This window comes from Pleurodeles waltl, chromosome 1_2, assembly GCF_031143425.1.
Source record: "Pleurodeles waltl isolate 20211129_DDA chromosome 1_2, aPleWal1.hap1.20221129, whole genome shotgun sequence".
NCBI lineage: Eukaryota > Metazoa > Chordata > Amphibia > Caudata > Salamandridae > Pleurodeles > Pleurodeles waltl.
The window spans coordinates 405,725,533-405,747,452 of NC_090437.1; the positions used below are offsets into that span (position 1 = coordinate 405,725,533).

At 43.2% G+C, this 21,920-nt stretch overlaps 1 protein-coding gene across 1 annotated transcript in view; it reads right to left on the bottom strand.

Moving 5' to 3' along the window:
* The window catches only part of LOC138254493 (programmed cell death 1 ligand 2-like), a 265,972-nt gene that overhangs the window by 26,636 nt on the left and 217,416 nt on the right, over nucleotides 1-21,920 (bottom strand). The window contains exon 4 of the mRNA XM_069205815.1: nucleotides 14,943-15,305. Within this exon, the coding sequence (XP_069061916.1) occupies nucleotides 14,943-15,305 (363 nt within the window). The remainder of the gene's footprint in view (nucleotides 1-14,942; nucleotides 15,306-21,920) is intronic.

Genomic DNA, 21,920 nt, shown 5'->3' on the forward strand with positions numbered 1-21,920 from the left:
TTCGACAGTGGTTCCTTTTGGTGACCTAGGGGATTTCTCCTAGTAGGTCTGCTGTAAGATATTGATCTGTGGAGGAACCATAGTAAAGTACAGCCTATCTGCAACACCTCATGATATCAACAGAGGTTTGGAATCCCCAAACCTCCCTGGTTGGGTGTAGTATGCAAGCATTCTCTCTCCTCCCCACCCCAGATGAAGGAGCTACCAAGCTCCTGTAGTTGGGATATTGCCCATCTGAGTGAAGAGAAAGGTAGTGTTTGAAAGATGTTGAGGATTTTAGGCAGCACTATCATCTTAAGTGAGGTGAGACACCCTAGCCATGACTGGGTATGAGTTAGGGTGACCAGATATCCTGGATTTCTCAGGACTGTCCCGGTGTCCCAACGCTTTTGATAATTTTAAATATATGTCCTGGTTTTCGGGACAAAGGTCAGGTCATTCTGTGAAGCAGAAGTGAAAGTTGTGCTCTCCTTTCACAGGTGCCCCTGAAGTCTTAAACAATTTGTCAGTTTCTGCCAAGCAGCATAGGAGGAGGTACGCTGCCTGCTTTAGCAGAGAGACACAGTGGGAATGAGGGCACGGGGCACTGGATGGAGGTCCTGCCATAGCTAATGCTATGTAACCGTAGCCTTGTAAATGTGTGTGTGTCTGTGTGTGTATGTACTGACTAAAAAAACAAAGGTTAAAATAATGTAATAGTTAGGTGTGATAAATAGAGCTGTTTAGGTTAAAAAAAAAATTAGAAATTCACTGAAAAAACAAAGGTTAAAGTAACATTTTATTTAGGTGACTATGTCAGTGACAACATTGATGTTTCAATAAAAAAAAATATAAAAAAATACATCAGTTATAGTTAGTAGAGCGAACTACAACTTGCACCTCTGCCATGAACTGCCTATAACATCACATATAACAACAGTCATGACACGTTCTATGACATAATTTATGACATCACTGATAATATCTTAAATTACATAATTTAATACCAAACCTCGTGCCATGCACGGTCTATGGATGTGCACGAAGAGGGTTAGCCAGGCCTTGTGGGCAACCCTACATAAGCACCTAAGCCCTCCATAATGAAATGGAAGAGAAAGAGATAAAGTGAGAAACTGAGAGAGGGAGAGAGATTTAGAGAAAGTGATTGACAAGGATAAATTGGGAGAGATAGTTGTTTAGGCTTTGATAAATGATATACTTATAATGAAATATTATCGGACAAATTGAAAAGAAAATGCATTTGTCACATAAAGAGAATTAGATCATCTTTCAGTATGTACTTGAAATATTTAAAGTTAAAATAAATTAAAACAAGGAAATGACTAGTGAAAAACCTAGACTTGAACCCCCCACCTTCAGTGTGAGAGTCTCAGATGTTAACCACTAGGCTACAGGTGACTCTTTTCACATTACAGTGTAAAGACATAACTCATAACTATGACATTCAACCCAAAGAGTTTGAATAGAAAAATATGTAAATGTTCTGTCACTAGGAATGTTTAACATTCAAAACACTAGTAAATAAGCAGACACACTATCAAGAAATACCAAGATTTTATCCTACAACTTACTGAGACAGTCCAAGAGCTTTACCAGTAGGTTAGAAGGGATTCTGTTCTGCTGTGCATCAAAACACAACTATAATATTGGACCATTCAAAAAATACACACGCTCTCTCTCTCTTCTATCCCATCATGGATGGAAGAGAGAGAGAGAGAAAGTGACAGGATCACGAGGGAGCCTGAAGACCCCTGCACTTCCAGCCGGCTTCCTTCCTCCTGCGGGAGCTGACATTGCTCCCGTACACAGGAAGCTGCTAGAAATGAAGCTCCCTTCAGAACAGGTTTCTAGGGGCCTGATTTAGGGTTTGACTGAGGGGTTTATCCGTGATGGATATCCCATCCGCCTGCATCTAAATCCCATTATATTCTATTAAATTTAGATTTTGGCAGACAGGATATGCGGCACGGTTGTGACAGAGTAACCTCTCTGCCAAACCCTGAATCAGGCCATTGTTCCCCAAGTTGATATTGCTGGCAGTCAATCAGAGAGCTGCTCCTGCAGGTGTTGGCCCAAGGGGAAAGAAACCTCCCTGGGCAGATCAAAAGGCTCGATTTTTTAAAACTGGGCACAAGGGACTCTCACAGGAGCCTCTTGGACCCAACAGTCCAAATATCCAAATATGTTTGTACCCTTATTTTTCAAAAACTACTGAACCGATGAACACCAAATCCCAGGGGCGCAATCAGCAGACCAAGATCTATCTTCCTGCCAAATTTGATGTAATTCTTTTCAGCAGTTTTTGCAGTAACAATGCCTAAAGAAGTCTGTGGAAAATGCATGGGAATTTAGTGTTTTGGGACCCCATGTTTTTCTCAGCTCCCACTTGATGGATCACCCTGAAACTTTCCAGGAAGGTGCTGAACTGAATTTGCTTTTTTGTAAAGGCTTGGGAACAGGTATATATCTAACTATTTCAGGCCATACATTGTCTATCTAAAGGGAGTTTCAATTCCAGTTTTGCAGTCAGTACCTACTTACCAGGCAGTATAAGCCCCTCCAACACGCTTAGGTTAATTTGGAGGCCTGCAGGATAACAACATGTCATCTGTAAACGCGAGGGACTTTGAATGTCTTGATGGAATTAAGAGAGCACCCTGGCTATTTATACCCGGGCACACTCTTATTTTCTGTAGGAGAGGATCTACATATGGGGCAAAAAGCACTGGGGAAAGAGGACACATTTGTTGAGTGCCTTGGTTTATCATGACGGGTAACAATGTCTTGCTATTTATTATTCTTGCTCAGGGTGAGGAGTACAATGCATGATTCCAGCCTTGAAATCTATCACCCATACCGGCTCTGTACAGTCTTGCTTGCATCATCTCCCGCATCATCTTCCAGTTTACCCTGTCACAGGCTTTTTTCACATCGAGTGACAGCAATACTGCTTCTCTGTGTCGCTGCGGCACAAGGTGTATCAAATGAAGCAAACTTTTGGTGCTGTGCCGGACATGCTCTGTCTGGTCAATTGGATCAACACTGTCAATACCACTTTTAGGTGATTTGCTAGCACCAGGGAGAAGATTTTTGCATCCAGTTTCAACAGGAAGATCAGACTGTATAAAGTGTCCGGAACCGGGTTTTTGCCAGGCTTGGCAAGCAGGGTGATGGTTTCTTCACCCACTGAATGAGTAAGGCCGCACTCATGGCCCATGCTGTTATAAACCTTGGTTAAGATCGGAACAAACTGGGCTGCAAATTGTTTGTAGAATGCAAGTGTATACCCATCTGGGCCTGGGGCTTTGCCCACTTTGAGTATTGGGGTGCTTTAAGATACTTGTTTATTGCTATGTGGTTAGTAGGGTGTCACTCTCTGGAAGAGGTGCTTCAGGAAGTGTGCCTGAATGCATGTGTGAGTTAATTACTTGTGTGTCAGATGGAGTTGCTATAGGCAGATTTTTATGAAACACATGAAAGGCCTGGGTTTTCATTGCCTCTGATTCTTGGTTTTCCCACTTCTCATTCTTAAATTCCCCAATGAAGGCCTGCTCTCTTTTGGTGTGAAGTTTGTTAGTTAGCAGAGTTCCTGCCTATTTAGGCCCATATTTATAATTTTTGAGGCAAACCAGCGCCGGCGCTGGTTTGCGTTAAAATTTTTACCGCCGGCTAACGCCATTCCAACGCACCAGGCGGGCGCCTTATTTATGGATTGACATTAGCCGGTGCTGCGGGCTGGTCAGAGTAAAAGAATTACTCTAACCAGTCAGCGACGGCGTAGGGGAAAATAGGGTTGTGCGTCAAAAAATGGTGCAAGTCAGGTTAGAGTAAAAAATCATGGTGGTCATTCTGACCCTGGCGGTCTTTGACCGCCAGGGCGGAGGACCGCGGGAGCACCGCCGACAGACCGGCGGTGCTCCAATGGGGATTCCAACCGCGGCGGTAAAGCCGCGGTCGGACCGGCACCACTGGCGGGGTCCCGCCAGTGTACCGCGGCCCCATTGAATCCTCCGCGGCGGCGCAGCTTGCTGCACCGCCGCGGGGATTCCGACCCCCCCTACCGCCATCCAGATCCCGGCGGTCGGACCGCCGAGATCCGGATGGCGGTAGGGGGGGTCGCGGGGCCCCTGGGGGCCCCTGCAGTGCCCATGCCACTGGCATGGGCATTGCAGGGGCCCCCGTAAGAGGGCCCCTACATGTATTTCACTGTCTGCTGCGCAGACAGTGAAATACGCGACGGGTGCAACTGCACCCGTCGCACAGCTTCCACTCCGCCGGCTCGATTCCGAGCCGGCTTCATCGTGGAAGCCTCTTTCCCGCTGGGCTGGCTGGCGGTCTGAAGGCGACCGCCCGCCAGCCCAGCGGGAAAGTCAGAATTACCGCCGCGGTCTTTCGACCGCGGAACGGTAACCTGACGGCGGGACTTTGGCGGGCGGCCTCCGCCGCCCGCCAAGGTCAGAATGAGGGCCCATGTCTCTAACCAGTCTTGCGCCATTTTTGACACACAACCCCCATTGAAATGACTCCTGTCTTAGCAAAGGCAGGAGTCATGCCCCCCTACCCAATGGCCATGCCCAGGGGAGATTATTTGGTCCTCAACAGTGAAGTATAGAGGCATGTGGTCCAGGCACAGACAAGAACCCTCATAAACACACTGCCACCATCTTCTGCTGCCCTTTTAGAAACAGATTACAGACTCAATGACCAAGATGCAGATTTATTCCATCCAGAGGAGTGTCTCATATGCCAACTGCCACAGACAAATGACACAAGACAATTATGTAAATTTGGCTGCCTGCACAGGATAGCTACAGCAAGGAAGGTATTGTCTACTCCCAGTGTGACTAACTGTGCTGGGGATGTCCATATGGCAACTGCTGAATGTACTGCCTTGGTCATGTCCAGGATTCCAACTCAGCAGACATCTTGGAAGCTATACTCAATGACCTTTCTAGAAACGCATATGCCAGGCCCCCATAGGGTCCTTGATGCTGCCAGGCACCCAGATGCTCTATTCCTGAGTGACTGACCACTTCAGTGACTCTGATGACTAAATATTTAATTTTGCTTGATAACACTGCTTCCATGGTTAATTGGGCATGGAAGCCTGGGGCAGCAGGAGGGCACAGGGTATTTGATGAATATTGATGGAATGACACTATAGGTGCAGAAGGCAGAATGAACCTCTGCAGGCGATATTCTCTTCCTTTCCCATGGTGTAGGAAGGGACAACTGACCGATCAACATGAAACCGCATTCCATTATATATTGAGATTGTTTAAAAATAATTCCATGTTTTAAAAAAAAATTTAATAAAAGGATTGGTTTAAAATAAAAGTACATCTTACATATTTGGCAGCTCAGAGCTTTTCAATGTGAAGAGACAACAGTGAGGAACATGTGAAAAAAAAAAAAAAATTCACAAAGAATTGTCAATTTGACCTGTTATATAGCCTTATTAAGAATAGCAGAAGATCAATGTATAGGGTGTAAAAGCAAGCAACTGATATGCCACAACGTTTCATGGGAAGGCTGAGCAAATGTGCAGGCAATTCCAATTAACAAATGTCAGACCACATACATTGTCTACAACAATAAAACATACTGCTGCAAATCAGGAAATGTGTATATAAAATAATAAACATTATTTAGGGCCTGATTACGAGTTTGGCGGTTGAGAATCCCGACCGCCAGACCCATGGTGAGGAGACCGCCGTCGAGGTGGCTGTCTCCCCACAGGCCCTATTACAACTTTCCCACTGGGCTGACAGGCCGGAACCAAGGTTCCTGCTTGTCAGCCCAGTGGGAAAGGTGTGCCAGCATTGCTGCCAGCTCATAATTGAGCAGGCCGCAATGCTGCTGCACGCAGGATGCGCCAGCACCCGCAAAATGCACATTTCAATGATGCTGGGCAGGGGGACCCCTGCACTGCCCATGTCATAGGCATGGGCAGTGCAGGGGTCCCACCTGTGGCCCTCTGCACTTGTTCTCTGCCAGCCTTTTCATGGCAGTTAAACCGCCATGAAAAGGCTGGCAGAGAACAAGCTTGTAATCAGCAGGGTGGTGCTGGGTTCAAGGAGGACTGCTGTCAGCCCATCAGGATCACTGATCCTGGTGGGGACAGCAGAAGTTTGGTGGGTCTGCCCGCCAACTTGTAATGTGGTTGTCGGACCACCACAGCCACGATGGTCCAACTGCCACTGCGAGGCTGGCAGTCTTGAGACCACCAGCCTTGTAATTGGGCCCTTAGTGTTGGATATCTTCAAGAGTCAATAAAAATTTACTCTTCCTCATCTCGTAAACATTGGAGTAAAACATAAAGAGACATTTAATATTAAACATATTTTACATGATAAATCAGCTTACGATGTAGACTACGCCCTGGCTAAATATGCAACACAAACTCTGATCTTAGGATCTTTTGTACCTTATGCTGGAGAAGACAATATAGACCCAAGTTCAGGTTCCAAGTTGGTAATTGCTTTCAGTAAATTTTATTAGGCACCCTATACATCATTTTTGAAAAAATCTTAGGGTTTGGCAGAGGAAGCTCTTACTTCCTTATTCTCTTGATGCAGCAGTTTTAACCAAATGGCATAACCTTTATATTGCTTTTTTCATATTGCCAATTCATCTCTTTTTCTTGTCTCAAAATTACATTATAAATTAGTAATTGGAGGTGGGGGTAATGGGACTTGAGCTATCAATTCTAACTGGTATCTCCACCCCAGTTACTGCCAGTGTGTGTTTCCAGACTGGCTGCAGATTTATCCTTTTCTAATCCACATGTTTTCCCCCAATTCCCAGCCATATTCCATGCACATTTCTTCCTTTTGGTTAAAGTTTGATAGAACCACTTGCTTAGAATTGCCCCATCCAAGAACGAATTTAGGGAAGTAATTGGTAGTATGTTTATGTAGTTATTCTGCACTTTTACAGTTAATGTATATTCAAATTAATTATTTGTTTCACTGGAAGCCAGTGAAGCATTTCAGGGTTAAGGTGATATGGTGTGCTAACTAAAGATCCAGTAAAGTAACACTGCTTACTTGTAGATTGTTAGAGGCCCTGGATCCCTCTAATCATTGAGCCTATGTACTGCAGTAAACCCAACCCAGACAGAAATGTCGGGCAAGCTAAATCTGATTGTTTACTTGACAAAAAATACAATGAAATAAAAAGTGTCTCTTCTGCTGCTGATTCATGGAATGTGTTCTTCAATGCAGTCTTTGTTATTAGCTTCTGTTGAAGCTGTGGGTCCAAATGATTTCAGTGTATCACACTTGTTGATAAAGAATACATAGGATTTAGCTCACAAAGACTTGATACTTTTTAGATGTGTACTTGAATGTGAATCAGATGGTATATACAAATATATTTGTGAATAAAAGGAGAGGTTAAAAATATTATCTGGACAGGTTTGCCTCTGTTAAATATCAACTTTGGATTTGTCGTGAGAATAGTGGAGTGAATCAAATTGTTATCTGTTTCTGGGCACCTAAAGAATAATTGTGAATTGTTGAGGAGATTGGTAACACTCTTTGGAGCAGATGTTTTCTGAAAATTTCTATTGCAATACTGTCCGGGGATGAGCAGTTGTGGTTTGAAGTAGCTACACCTTCAAGGGCATGGGCAGTGCAGGGTCCCCCTGTGTCCCCTAACACTGTGTTTCCACCAGCTTTTCCATGGTGGGGTGCAACATTAGCTCAGTTAAAGCTTGCATGCAAATACTGAAGCATTACATTGGCAATGATGATGGCTGGGAATCTCCATAGGACACTTGTTTAGATGATCTAGTGAAGAACCCAATATGTCCTTCTGGGTGTAGTATGGCTGGAGGCATCTGAACAACTGTATAGCTTATTAGTTATTAGGTGATGTATATTTAGTCAATTAAAAAATGGTAATTATGTGTTTTAAATATGAACTAATCATTAGATTATTGACTTTGGACCACTTTATCTTTTTTTGCAAATACTATGTACCTTTTACAAAGAAATGTTTACCTGTCCTTAAATCACATGGATTAGTTCAATACAAACCAGCCCTGTATCTTTTATGCATGTTATCTAATCTATTTGTGTGTTGTGTTATTCTGTGAGATGTTTTTGAAAACTGTTTAAGTAAACAAAATCAACTTAACTCTGAACTCTCCTGTACATTTTAAATCATGAATTGATGTTACTGATAAAATATTTTTTGTTGGTTTCTTTTTAAAAATTGTCCTTTTTAGTAATGTTCTTTTAATGTTTAGTTGCTTTTATGACTGCTCTTTAAATGGTTGAATAAAGATTACTGATTGATTAATTATATGTGCAATATTTTCTAAAGTTAATATATTTTTAAAGTTAAAATAATACTGAATAGTTTACATTTGATATACATACCTGTAAAAAATTGGGTATTGGTTGAAAGGGGGTGGAAGCCCCATACAGGCAACAACCAGAATGGATGGGGCAGCTTCTGGCTAGCCCTGAACTTCTGCCTATACTTCTAAGAGGTGAGAGAATATTTCCTGACAAGGGCGTCCTTCATGAGGCGATACCTCACCCTGCCACCTTCCCTATGGTCTGTAATGGATCTCTCCCTTCACTGGGAATGGGCCTCCAGAGACAGGCTCCCAAATCCTTCTCAGGGACCCTGTGCATCTTTAAGGCAACCTCATAAGACTCAAACAGCATGTCCGTGTCGTCACTCACAACAAAGTTAGGCACCAGATCTTTGGGGGTGTGGACCTCCCCTCTCTCCACTGGGTTCTGGGGTATCACTGCCAGCATTGCAGCTGGACTGTGCACTAATTTGCTTTAGATCCAGCTCTTTCTGACTCCTCTCATGAGCCAGCAAAAGTTCCTTCCCTGCCAAGGCCCGCTCTCTGCCTCCTTTAACATGGCTCTCTCTGCCTCAGCATTTGTTTGTTTGGAGTCAATCTCCTCTCCTCCAAGGCCCTTTTTGCAGCTGCCTCCTTCTTGGCAGCCTCTAGTTTAAATTTGCCCAGCCGTAGTAGCTTGTGCTCCCTCCCAGCCTTCCAGTCCCCTAGTTCATCAGGGGATAGGATGCAAGAGGACCCAAAGCTCTCTGCCCTAGCAGGGGATCTCACCCCTTCTGGCATGCAGTCCTCCTTCTCCTCAGGGTGCTGCAGCCCAGGGCCTGTGGCTAGGCCATCATCCTACTCTTCCTCCAATAAGTCTACCTCCACATCTACTCTTGCTCCTCTGGTGTGGTGTGAATACTCCTGACCTCCTCAAGGGCTCTGTGGGCTACCTGGAGATCCACTTTGGTGGCCTTCCTCCCTACAACCACACATTCAGTCCCCTCTACTTGCAGAGCCTCTGCAGCTCCATCTTGCTGAGGCTTTCAACCTTAACCAGATCCAACTCAATTGTAGCAAAAAGGATGCAAGGCAAAACTTAAATTTGGAAAAAGGGATTAAAGAAAATAGGCAAATCAAAAACTAAGGAGAATTTAGAAAAAAGCGTGAATTTGATGTCAGATTATTTTTGTGATTTTTGTGTTACTCAACATCATAGAAGTACAGCATCCTACTACTGAACACCAATGTAAGCAGTCAGGTCATTGGTTGGGGTGGAGGGGGGAGTAAAAAGCCCAACTCAGGCAACAACCACAATCCTTTTTAAGGTGAACCCCAAAAGTCACAAAATAAACCATTCAGGCTTCACTTAAAGGCAATCTGTAAAAAGTAATAAAGTGAAAACACAACACAAAAAAAATCTCAAAGTAATTCAGAAATATAGAGTCAAATTGAATAAATAAAATGACACAAAAAATAATTAAATCCAACCAGGAGAACCAGAGTTATGCATTTTTTATGTTTTAGAGCTAAATATCACGGCCTCAAAGATCAAACTGCCAACTGCCGGTATCCGGACGCATGAAACCAGGGAAAAGTCATATGTTAAGGCCGACCATAATGGAGCATGGGTTGGGTACAAGGAGTGGATTAAAGAAAAGTTGATGAAAAGGGAGACTTCACTGGGCAAAGCATAAGGCTTGGCCGAGGAGGAGTCATCATCGGGGAGAGGCGCTGGATGAAGTTGTGGTGAAGATTTCTACATTAGGGCTTTGTCAGTATTTTGAAAATTAAAAATCTTCAGTGGGAACAACGCTGTAGGCTGTAGCTGATGAGGGCACCTTTACCAAAACATCCAGCTGAACAGGATTTATTGTTGTGGAGAAGTACTACCAACATCACAACCAAGGGTCCAATACTTGGTTGGTACCACTTGGAGGTTAGGACTCACTCCAGCGTAGGCCAGGTGCAGGTTCAAGGCCCCAGGAGCTTGTTATGTCTCTATAGCAAACACAGAAGGGCAGCCAACTATTCCTTGGAGTTACTTCTGGTGGGCCTGGGTCCAAAGGAGATGGTCCAGTTCTCTTCCAATCACAAAGGCAGGCCTCTAGCAGCAGGGAAGCCCTCTGGTAATAGCGGGGCAGTCCTCTGGGGGTCCAGGCACCCCTTCTGATGTTTTCCATAGGACCAAGAGTGTATTGAAGAGGTGTCCTAAGGGCCCAAAGTTTATACCTGGTGGCAGGCTTTGAAGTGTGAGGCTTCCCTATACTACCCCAACATCTGGTTCGGGAAATTCTTTCCTTCCCCTGTGTGACAAAAGACTAGTGTCAGGTTCCTTGGAGGGAGGGTGCTGGAAGTAAACGTCTTTGAAATATAAGTGGGTGGGAACAGCTCTACCCCTTGTAATGCTGGCAGGATGGCCAATCCTGCCTACAACATCTATCAAACCCAAGAGGGGCAGAGAAGGGTATTGGCCCAGCACATGTCTCTATAAAATATAACTGGAAAACAAAAAAGGAGTGCTGATCCAAGGAAATACAAGGAAAACCAGTCTAACTTTAGGTAGTGGACCTGGTATGGTAGGAATACACAAACCCCAACACCAGAGCCACTCAAAATCATGTGACTCTGGATACTGGCCACAGGCACCAAATTGTTAGGGCAAGAAAATGCCAACTTTTTAAAAAGTGTAATTTTTTTAATTATGACTTAAAGTTAGGGGTGGGTGATAAACTCTGCTCTGCCTAAGGAGTTTGCTGAGTTTTGGCCACTCAGCGTTATGCATGTAACATGGAGCTTCAGCCAAATTTCTCCTACCACTGCGTGGCAGAGTTTTTTCTTAAGTGTGGATCACCAATGGTAAGTTGGTGAGCATGAGCAAGAATTGGCATTCCCTAATGTGATTTTCAGGTGCTAGGAGGGCACCCGGTGAGATTTTCCCAATGAGAGCTGCTGTGGGAAAGCTGAAACTCAGGGAGAAAATCTACTCAAGAGGGAGTGAAATAAACCGAGCCTCAGCGCCCTCTGGTGTATCACGGGTGCAGTTTGCGCTGATTTCTCAGCATTGAACAAGATGCTGGTGCTAAAAAACAGGGCAACATGCTTATTTCAGTCTGCTTGTGGAACTCCACTGAATTTTCCAGAGTTTTTATGTAACTTAGTGGAATTCCACAGAGTGGAACTCTGCGAGTTCCGCCTACCCATATTTAAAATCTGACTTTATGATTAAAGAGGATTTTAAACAACAATTTATTTGAGTCCAATATGATATTTTTACCTGCTCCTAATCAAACGCTATCACTTATTAAATGTTATACAATGGAAGAGATACGTTTTACAATAGTGAAAAACTCATTTAGGAGTTTTTCACTACCAGGACATATAAACTTAGGGCCTACCTTAGGGATGCCTTATATGTATTACAAATTGTGTTTTAGGTGTGGAAAATGTTTATTTTGCAAGGTCAAAGTGGCAGTTTATAACTTGACTACAGGCTACAGTGACAGGCTTCAGACAAGTTTTAAAGAGCTACTTTAGTAGGTGGCACAATGAGTGTGCAGGCCCACTTTCTGCATTTAATTTACAGGAATTAAGAACATTAATACCATATACTAGGGACTTACAAGTACAATAAATATGCCAATCAAGTGTAGGCCAATCTTACCATGTTTTAGAGAAAAAGCACAATCACTGGTTGGAAATGGTAAAGTGCACAGAGAACAGGAGGGGTGATGGCAAATATTTTCGCCGTGACCCTGTGGAGAGGGCCATGTCCAACAATACCTATTCAAAGTAATGGTATTTTGGTCCATTACATTTCTGTAGTCAATGTTTTTGTACTCTATATAGAAAGTATGCAAAGTTGATATGTGTGTCCTCAATATTTTCTTTTGGCAATGTTACCGCAATATGTTTGTCAGCGATAATATGTCACAGAAGCATAGAGGTGCAAGATAAGAGAGGAGTTCAAGCTTTAAATTGTCAACAGAGAAGTCTTTGATTGATCTGAAGGCTTATTTTTCTGTTTTGAGTGTTGTCTGTACGCTGAGCTAGCTGGTAAGGATGGTACAATTGTCACTCGAATCCAGAGGTATAAGTCTTTTGTTTTGAATGATTGGTGATGTTGAGAAAACAAGGTTGAGGATGTGGCATTTGAAGGGTGCTGGCTGGGTGACATGCTGTAATGTTGCGTGTGTTTATGAGACAAAGAAAGTAATCCCTTTTGTTTTTTCATACTTGAGTACCCTTGCGGTTGAAATCACAGTGGAGTGGCTCTGCATTTGTTGAACGGATACGGTGGTAAACTGGCCTGAAAATTCAGATTTAAATTTATTGTTCAGTCTGGAAGATCTGTAGATGAGGTTAAGGTGGTAGGCTGAGTTGCATAATGGGAAGTGGCATGTGATAAGCTCCATCCATTTGAGTGTTGGATCAGAATTTATGGATGATGGCGCAGCCTTTGCCTTTATGTATGTGGTCTGGATGTTGTAGTCTGGGGGATCCAGTATGTTTAGAGTGTGTGAGGGTGCTGGGATGAACCATATTTCTCAGATGAAGAGTGTATCAGTGTTGTGATTGGCAATGAAGTCTGCTTTGTCGGGAGCACACTGCAGGATGTGCGTTAATGAGCATGAGTTAGTATTTTGGTGGGTGCGTGGTGGTTGATGGAAGGTGTATGATGTTGGGTCTATGTGCTATGAGGATGTGGTGAATGATTGTATGATCTGTGTGTGATTGTTAGGACTGGTAGTGAAGGGTGATGGGCTAGGCACATCTTACCTTCTACGTGTTTTCTGAGGTTGCAGTAGAGCAAGGGATCTTGCCCAATGCTCTCCTTGCCCTAACAGCCCCAAACAATTGATACAAGTGTTTGTGTCTTCCATTAGATAGGAATGCCTAAGCAGCGGGATGCTCTGACTATTTGACTGGAGCAGGGAATAAGGCATTTGTTTTCAGGTGGGAACCAATGATGTCACTTTCTGGAGTTATGGATGCAGAGAACTTAAGTCATGTCACTTCCTGTAGAGATGAATGCTATATTCTTCCTTTAGAGATATTTTGGTGGGAATTCATTGACGTCAAGCCTCATAAGTTATCAGCAAGACACTTGTATGCACAGAACATGTGTGCCGAGAGATATTTGCGCTCAACACAGTCTCCTGCTCATTTCTCTTATGGTGTGTGCTTGATTCAAAAAATAATGTGTGATAACAGTAAACCACAATTTGCTCTGAAAGTGTAATTTTGCAGTAATTATGTGCAGTAATTTTGCAAATTACTGGATAGGGATATATGCTGTGAAATGCAACAATGTCACTCTCTGTAGTGATCAATACTGGGAATGATATCCGTTTGCTTGATTTCTTCTTGTAGTGATTATTTTGGTAGGAAACCAGGGACACTTTCAATACTGGTGGTGTCATCAGAAAGACATGGAATAATTCTGATCAGTGTTTGGGCCCTGCTGTATTTTTTAAACAAACTCTTAAAAAAGATAAGAAGGTTGCCACATATTCAGGCTTGACAGTTGTAACTTTTTTTATTATGGGCCTGATTATGAGTATCGCAGTCAGGAGACCGCAGCGGTGCTGGGGGTCTCCCCACCTGGCTCATTACAAGTTTTCCACTAGGCTTTCCATATTCTGAGGTTCCTGCCAGACAGCCAAGTGGAAACTGTGTGGCGTCATTTGACACGGCTCCACATGGTGTTGCATGGGGGGCCGTCCAGCACCCACAGAATATGCATTGCCTGCAAAGCACACAGTACACATTCCGATGTTGCTGGGCACAGGGGGCCCAGCACTGCCCATGCCCATAAGCATGGGCAGTGCGGGCCCCCCTTGACTCCCAGCACACCCTTATCGCTATCTTTTCCATGACGGGGTCCCCACCATAGAAAGGCTGGAGGTAAGGTGAGTTGAAATCAGCCAGGCGGTGCTGAGTTCAGCGATGCACTGGCTGAGTACAACTCAGACCGTAGTCACCCCGTCAGGAACCATGTTCCTGGTGGGATCAGCGGTCTTCTGGTGAGTCGGACCGACACAGTTACGGCGTTCTGACCGCCACCGCGAGGCTGGATGTCCTTGTACTGCCATCCTCGTGAGAAGCCCTATGTCTGGATTGGTTACTTTGTGGCAGATTTTGAAGCAATTTATCAGGTTGGTTTAGTCGCCTGGTAAATTATCTTTTCTTGTCCAACTGCTCTGTTACAACATCTTGTGTGAAGTGTACATCATAGGTCGTCAGTCTGATCTGTTGAGTTCTTCCTTTGACACATTTTAAATGTGTGGCAGTGCTCCTGACTGTGACAAAATTGGAGGTAGATTTATGGTAGAATGTGTATATCTATTAGGAAACAATATTTTATGTGTCTCGAAGTTGTCGTCACACTAATCAACTTATCCGCAGATATGATGTTAAGGCTGCAAGGCTTTAGAATATCCCCAAACTCTAGCGTGACTAGCTTTCATTGGTGCATAGATTACATGTAATTTAATGCAATATACATTCTACTCTCTTACTCACAGTTAGGTCATAACAGTTGATGAAAAATGTTTCAATGTGTGATTATTTAAGGAACATTCTCAGAAAGTCTGCATTGCATAGGTTAATATTTTCTGTCTATAGTACTCACCTCCTACTGTGAGCTGAATGTGCTTGTAATCTGCTCCTCCATAACCAATGATACAACTGTAAATGCCACTGTCTGAGAGCTTTACATTGGTGATCTGAAGTACAGCCTGACCTTTGTACAGTGCCTCATTTAGCAATATAGCTCTTCCTTTGTAGCTGGCATCTTGAACGGAAAGATCTATCTTCCCTCTCTCAAATGCAATCACGTCTCTTTGGTCTGGCTGTGAGGGTGCACTGTGAAGCCAGATGACAATTAACTCTTCAACCCTCAAAGTGCCACTAAGTGGGAAGTGACATTCCAAAGCCACGGTGCTTCCAACCCGAACAATGAACGACGACTGGGGCACTTCCACAGAGAACAATGCTGAAAAGAAGATGTGAAAATATTGAATTACACAAATAGTTTGTTTTTAGTACTCAAGTACATGGCTGTGTTTTAAGTCACAAAAAAGTAAAAAGAATGACAGCAGTGATATCTAACAATTTTAACAATGAAACTTAAATCTTCAAAACCATGAAGTCATGGTAAACACAACCATGTTAGCTCAGATTCTGAGTCTAAAGGAGAATCAAAATTAAATATGGCACCTTTGCAATTTTCCCCTGACAAATTTTGGCAGGTCAAACCTGCTGAAATATATCAGGGAAAAGTGCTTAAAAACATGATGAAATGGGAAAATACTATTAATGCATGATAAGACTCATTTTCAGGCTAAAAACTCATTTGGAGTTGATTACCACGCTTAGTAAATATTTCACTCCAGGATAATGATACTTACCAAGTAAAATAAACACTTCTCTAATACAGTTCTTTGAGGTGTTCTTCTATGCCTACATATGAAAACACTTTTTACTTTTCAAATGCAAGAATAAATAGAGCAAGGAGGTTCTGATCATGAAAATGAGGTACTACGTTTGAAATATACTGAAACACCAGCTCATCTAATTCAAGGATATTCTGCCTGTGTGGTCAGCTAACAAAAGGCTCTGAGTGCATTTAGAATGTTCAAGTTTGGTTTACATTCCACAGGTAGACTGCTAATTAAGTAGCAAACTATGGCTGAGTTCAAAAATATTTGAATCTCCAAGATTGTGTGGTTCAAGAGTCGACAATATGTCTGCATCGAGAGAGCTGAGGTGTGAGCTTTACAGGATATCATATATGAGACTATCAGAAGGGTCTTGTGCTAGAAAAGCACTATCATGGAAGTTGGATGTCGTTCAAATGAGTGGAAAATCATTACATTAAATCACACAATGAGCACACAGTGGATGGGAATAAAGCATTCCACATACTAAAACAGAGTAAAGATAAATGAAGCATACCATGGATAGACTTCACAGCTGTTGAGTAAGTCAAATGGTATGCACTTCAAAATATAAAATGCTGTGATAACTTCCTTGGACTACATTACACGATGGCGACAGCTTGACCCGGCATCTACCCCAAAGTCACTGATACCTGTACATCGGTAACTTCAGTGGATGGAGGTGGAAATACTCCAAATTATAGGATGTTTGGGAGTATATGGAAATTGGTGTTTCCACACTGATTTCAGCATGTCTTACCTGATATTTCACCCAGAGATCTAGGATGCTGTTAGAAGCTGAAGTCTTGAGGTGAAATACTCCTGATCTGTAGAGCTACTATGACTACTAAACTACTATATTAATTCAGCCATAACAGGAGTTGTAAAGGTAGAATTACTACAGATCCTGTAGTACTAATTTGGCCCATAACAGTAGTTGTAAAGAGGCCCTCTGTGTTTCTAAAATGTGTTGCACACACGTTTAACAGGTTGCAAATAGTACAGATGTCTTTTATATAAATAGCATATTTTTTATCCACATATGTGCATATCCACTAGGTGGGAAAAAGTTGTTACAACAAAATATTGTGGAAAAAATATTGTGAGGCACAAATATTGAATCTCAAATATAGAGATGTCATAAATATCATGGGTCAGTATACTGCACATTAGTTTAAAGTTTTTTTCCCCATTTTTTTCAATATTGTTGTTAAAAATATCATTGTGTGCTATATAGTTGTAGTATATATCATTTTAAAAGGGTATTTTGTGAACTTTTGTTATATATTGTATTTGTTTTTAAAATGTTTTCCTTTTTTGGTATCAGCATTTAATGGGCAGGATTGGGGTTACAGAGGAATAGGGTGGAGAATAATTTAATATTTTTATTGTTTTAGGTTAGTTGTGTTTAAAATCTCTGTGTTCAATTTTCACCCTAATTCTATGGATTCTTTAGATAGTTAAAATGGATTTCTGTAATGTATTCTTTCCAATGTTCTATATTGGAGAAGTGTGGCTCAATGGTTAGAGCGGCAGACCCTGAAGCAGGGATCTGGCTCAAGACCAGGGTTCAAGTCCCGCTTCGGCAGGTCTTGGGCTCAATTCCCCTTGACCAGATAATTCTCGCCTCGGTGCCTAATCTAATTCATGGGTCCCACTCTGCAACTCTGGGCAATAGCTTGCTTAATCTCCACAACGGCCCCAACAGCGCTTGGATGCCTGGCTTCACCCTGGGGGTGCTCAGGAGTGGGTGCCTCACAGGGAAAAGCCAGGAGGGGTTCCATAGCGGTATGAGTACAGCGCCTTGAGACCCTAACGGGTGAGTAGTGCGCTATACAAGTGCTAATTTACATTTACATACCATAAATAGAGAATGTCACCCCAACTTCCAACCCAATTCGAATGTGGTTATATTTGGAGTTAGATTAGCAACTGTGAACTGTGAACCACTCAAAGTCCAATACTTTTCCCAGTGTGGTTTAGTTTGCAAAGGGATTAGTAAATTAGACTTTACCCAAATTATAACATTTTCCCCATTTTTGTATTCGGAATAGTATGTAGTGTGGTTAGTTTTACGTATTCTTTACGCTTTAGCTTCAGGCTTTAGGCCTTTGTGCATTTTGCCCTGAATATATTTTTTTCATTTGCTGACAGCTTAGAGCCTCTGTGCACTCTGCTCTACATGCTTTTTATTAGGCTTCGTACTGTTATTTTTCAAATAGCCAGTTCTACGGTGTTGTTTTTTATTCATATCACACTGTTTTGCCTACTTCAGCACTGGAGTTCTCCATAACATATTTACTCTGTGCTTCAGTCAAGGATACAGTCTGGTACATTGCTGATAGACGTGGTAAGAGTTTAGACTTGGCATTCCTGCGTAGGGACATTTTGTGATCACGATGACATGTTAGTTATAAAATCACTTCCTTGTCCCAATACACGCAAGAGGGAGATTCCGACCAGGGAACCACAACTTGACGCTGACTGCCTCGTTGCAGATGCTGAACTAAGATCACAGGCCTTTGCTCAGGTATGAGTGTGTCCGTCTCCCTAGTGATACAGAAAGGCAAGCTGAAAGCTTAACATGCTGTGCTCTAAATAGAACAAGCAGAGGGAGAGTAGAAACGGTTAGGAATTATGATAGCTTTATTTCTATGTTTTACTCTCCTGGTTACTATATCAATCCTACTATGTTGTATTGTTCTGGTTATTGCGGCTCACGCCTTAATATCTAAAATACAGTCGTTTTATTAAAACATTATATAAAAGTTATACTGTCTTTGTCATTTGTATATGAGACCATATTGTGAATGAGAGAGTTGGTTTGGATCTGAGTGACCACGACTTCCCTGAGAAGTTCCAAAGATGTCATGCGCTCGGCTGCCCAATCATTTCTTCCCCGTGGGAGAAATGAGGCACTGCTAGTTAGCCGGAGCAACAACCGGATTTAGGGTGACAGAGTTCCTTACACGTGGGTCAGACTCAGTCCCCCACACCGTTATAGATCCTGCTGCCTAGAAATCCAGTAGTCTCATTTAGGATAATGAGAGCCCACGCGACATGGCGCCGCCAACGTTTGGTCTGGCTCTAATGTTTGGGTCCGACTGACTCTCTCGTATATATTTTGACTCCTCGGTTCCGTATGCGGAGATGTCCGTGGGGCTGAGGGTTTCCGCCACCACAGGTTGGGTACATCCTATTACTTAGTGGTTGGTTGTTCAAGCTTGAACTTTGAAAGGAAATACCCCGATATTGGTGTGCCTTCTCTGACCTGCAGCCGTTTTTTATGAAATGGCGAATCCTAATGTAGTGAACATAGCAATTAATATGCGACATCCGCTCACGGGACATCTATTGACACATGGACTGACAGTCCAGGGGGGTCCAGTCACTTTTGTGGTGGACGCCCATGCAGCCTTTAGAACGGAACTTTTTTATTCTTGGGTCGCTTTTCCAGCAGTGGATGGGGGAACAAATACTTTTCACGAATACACAGTTGCGAATGCCCCTGGACAATACAGGGCTTACGCTTATTTAGAAATACCTCTATCTTATCAAGAACACCATAATTGGCTTGATGGCGCCCTCCCACACACAATAGCACAAGTAAGGTTAGGTCCACTGAGTAATGATGGTCCTACCTGGCCTTTATTGGCTACATATACACCACATCCTGCGGTTGCTCAATTGGCAGTGGTTGAAGTTCGTCGTTTATATACAGAATTAACGGCTACATATAGACGATTAGTTCAGTTTGTGATGCAGACATTAAATACGAATGCAGCGCGTGCTGCTCCAGCGCACCCACAGGCGGTGGTTCCGGGTCTTAATCCGGCCACTGTACACTCAGTTATGGGTAAAGCACCGGCTAAACGAGAGGAGACTCCGTTTTGGCTGGCGCAAAAAATTAATACGCTGGAAGCAGTATTTCCCCATACGGGACCTCAGGATAAACATAGAATTTTGACGATGTGTTTGCCGTACGGGATGGTTCCTCCGGTGGACCTTTGTAATACCTGGGGCACGGTGTTTGCCGCGCTCTACACTACGGCACACGGTACACCGACATTAGCTAATTTACGGGACGTACTTAAGCAGATACAGGAAGAATATGGGGCTGCCCCTGCCTTGGATTTGGGCATGCAGTTGCTGGGCAATTTTGCCACAGTTTCTTCTATTATTTTGAGTAATCTCAAAGGAGAGGCAGTAGCACTAGCAGTGCGTATGCGTCTTCGGGATGTTCCGCTGCTTCAACAGGAGCGGGAGCTTCCGAGAATAATAGCGGAAACATATTCTAGTATTGGTCGTGATAGCCTAGGGGCTAGACCACAAAAACCCCAGTTACAGGGTAAAAATAATAAAGATCATGCTAAACAGCAACAACCTGAGGGTTCGAAAAAGCGCTGGGAAAAGAAACAGCAAACACCTAAGAAGGATGATGGGCAGTCTCCGCAACCGGAGACCCCACAGAATAAGTATAATCTCAGGAATAGGGATACTTTGAAGACGCCTGATAGATATCAATATACTGATACACGCCAATCTCGTTCCTTTCAGGACTCCTCAGAAAAGAGAAGAGAGAGAGGTGGGCGGTCAGAGCGGAGGACGGAGTACGTGAAACCGAGACAGGATTCACAACGCTCAGCGGAGGTTTCTATTAAACAAGAAGAGAAACCGCTGCAACAGAAACAGCAATTCAAAAAGAAGAAAGTGGCAGCTGTCTCAGTTAGACATGCCGCTCAAGAAGAGAGTTCTCTTGACGAACAAGACATGGGCGTTAGCACTGTTAGACAGCGCGGCAGAGGTCACAATAGTTCGCCGGAGTCTTCTAGAGCATCTGGAGATGAAAGCAACTGATGACTTCATACAAGTCGAGACGGCGGATATGCGAGTCTCTGATCCTGATAGAGTATATGAAGTAACTCTGCGATTGGAAGGGGACATTGACTGTGTTATAAACGCAATTTTTTGGGACCATGTGGTAAAATCATATGATGTTCTGTTGGCCGAACAAGATTGGCCACCTGACTTTGTTCGCGACTGTCCAGTTGGGAAGGAGGTTATTACACCTTCCTTCTCACCACTTGTTCCGAGAGAACTCGCGGAGTCCTATAGTAAATCATGGGCTCTAGCACAGGCTCCCGCCTTGTATAGAAATAACGTGGGGTGGGACAGACAATCACCTTATCATGTAATACCGATAAAGGGCGAACCTCAGCCACAACCGCAATATCCTATCAAATTTGAAGCTAGGGCATCGGTTAGGAAAATTCTTACTGAATTGGAGTATCAGGGTGTTATTGAGCCCTGTGTCTCGCCGATGAATAATCCCTTGTTTCCGGTTGCTAAACCGGACCATTCATATAGGATAGTGGTGGATTACCGACATTTGAATAGTCATACACGCACATATGCAATACAGATTTCACATAGCGCAGCGCTTATGAATAATATAGTGTGTAAAAAATACAAAACAACATTGGATATCTCGAATGGATTTTTCTGCCAGAATATAGCGCCCGAGAGTCGGGACTATACCTGTTTCAGTGCGTTTGGCTCTCAGAAAATTTTTTGTCGTTTGCCTCAGGGGTATAAGAATAGCCCAGGACTGTTTTCGGCTCGTGTAACTGAAATGCTGCATGAGTTCGACCCTGAAGCATTATCATATGTTGATGACATATATCTGACAGATGATGAGATTCTGCAACATCTAAGGCGTGTATCGCGCATTGTTGTGGGATTTGCTGATATTGGCTATAAGTTCAATTTTAAGAAATCAAAGATTGCTTTCCTCAGCGTCATTTTCCTGGGATATGAGTTGTCGAGTGAGGGCAAGAGCTTAGCGCCACATTTTTTGGAGAAATGTGCTTTATTGCAGCCTCCTAATACGGTTCGGAAGCTCCAGTCATTGTTGGGGTTTCTGAATTTTGGCAGAACTTACATTCCTGAGTATGCAACGCGTATAAAACCATTATACGAGTTGATTCGCCCGAGTTTTTCGAGTAAACTTTGGACGATTGAACATACACACATACTGCGAGAATTACAGAGTGATCTTTTAGCAGTTAAACACTTACACACTCGGGACAATAAGACACATTTAGTGATCAGGGTAATACCTGGGGCTGTTGGGTTTACTTATGTCACCTTTAATGAAGGGGAGACTGTCC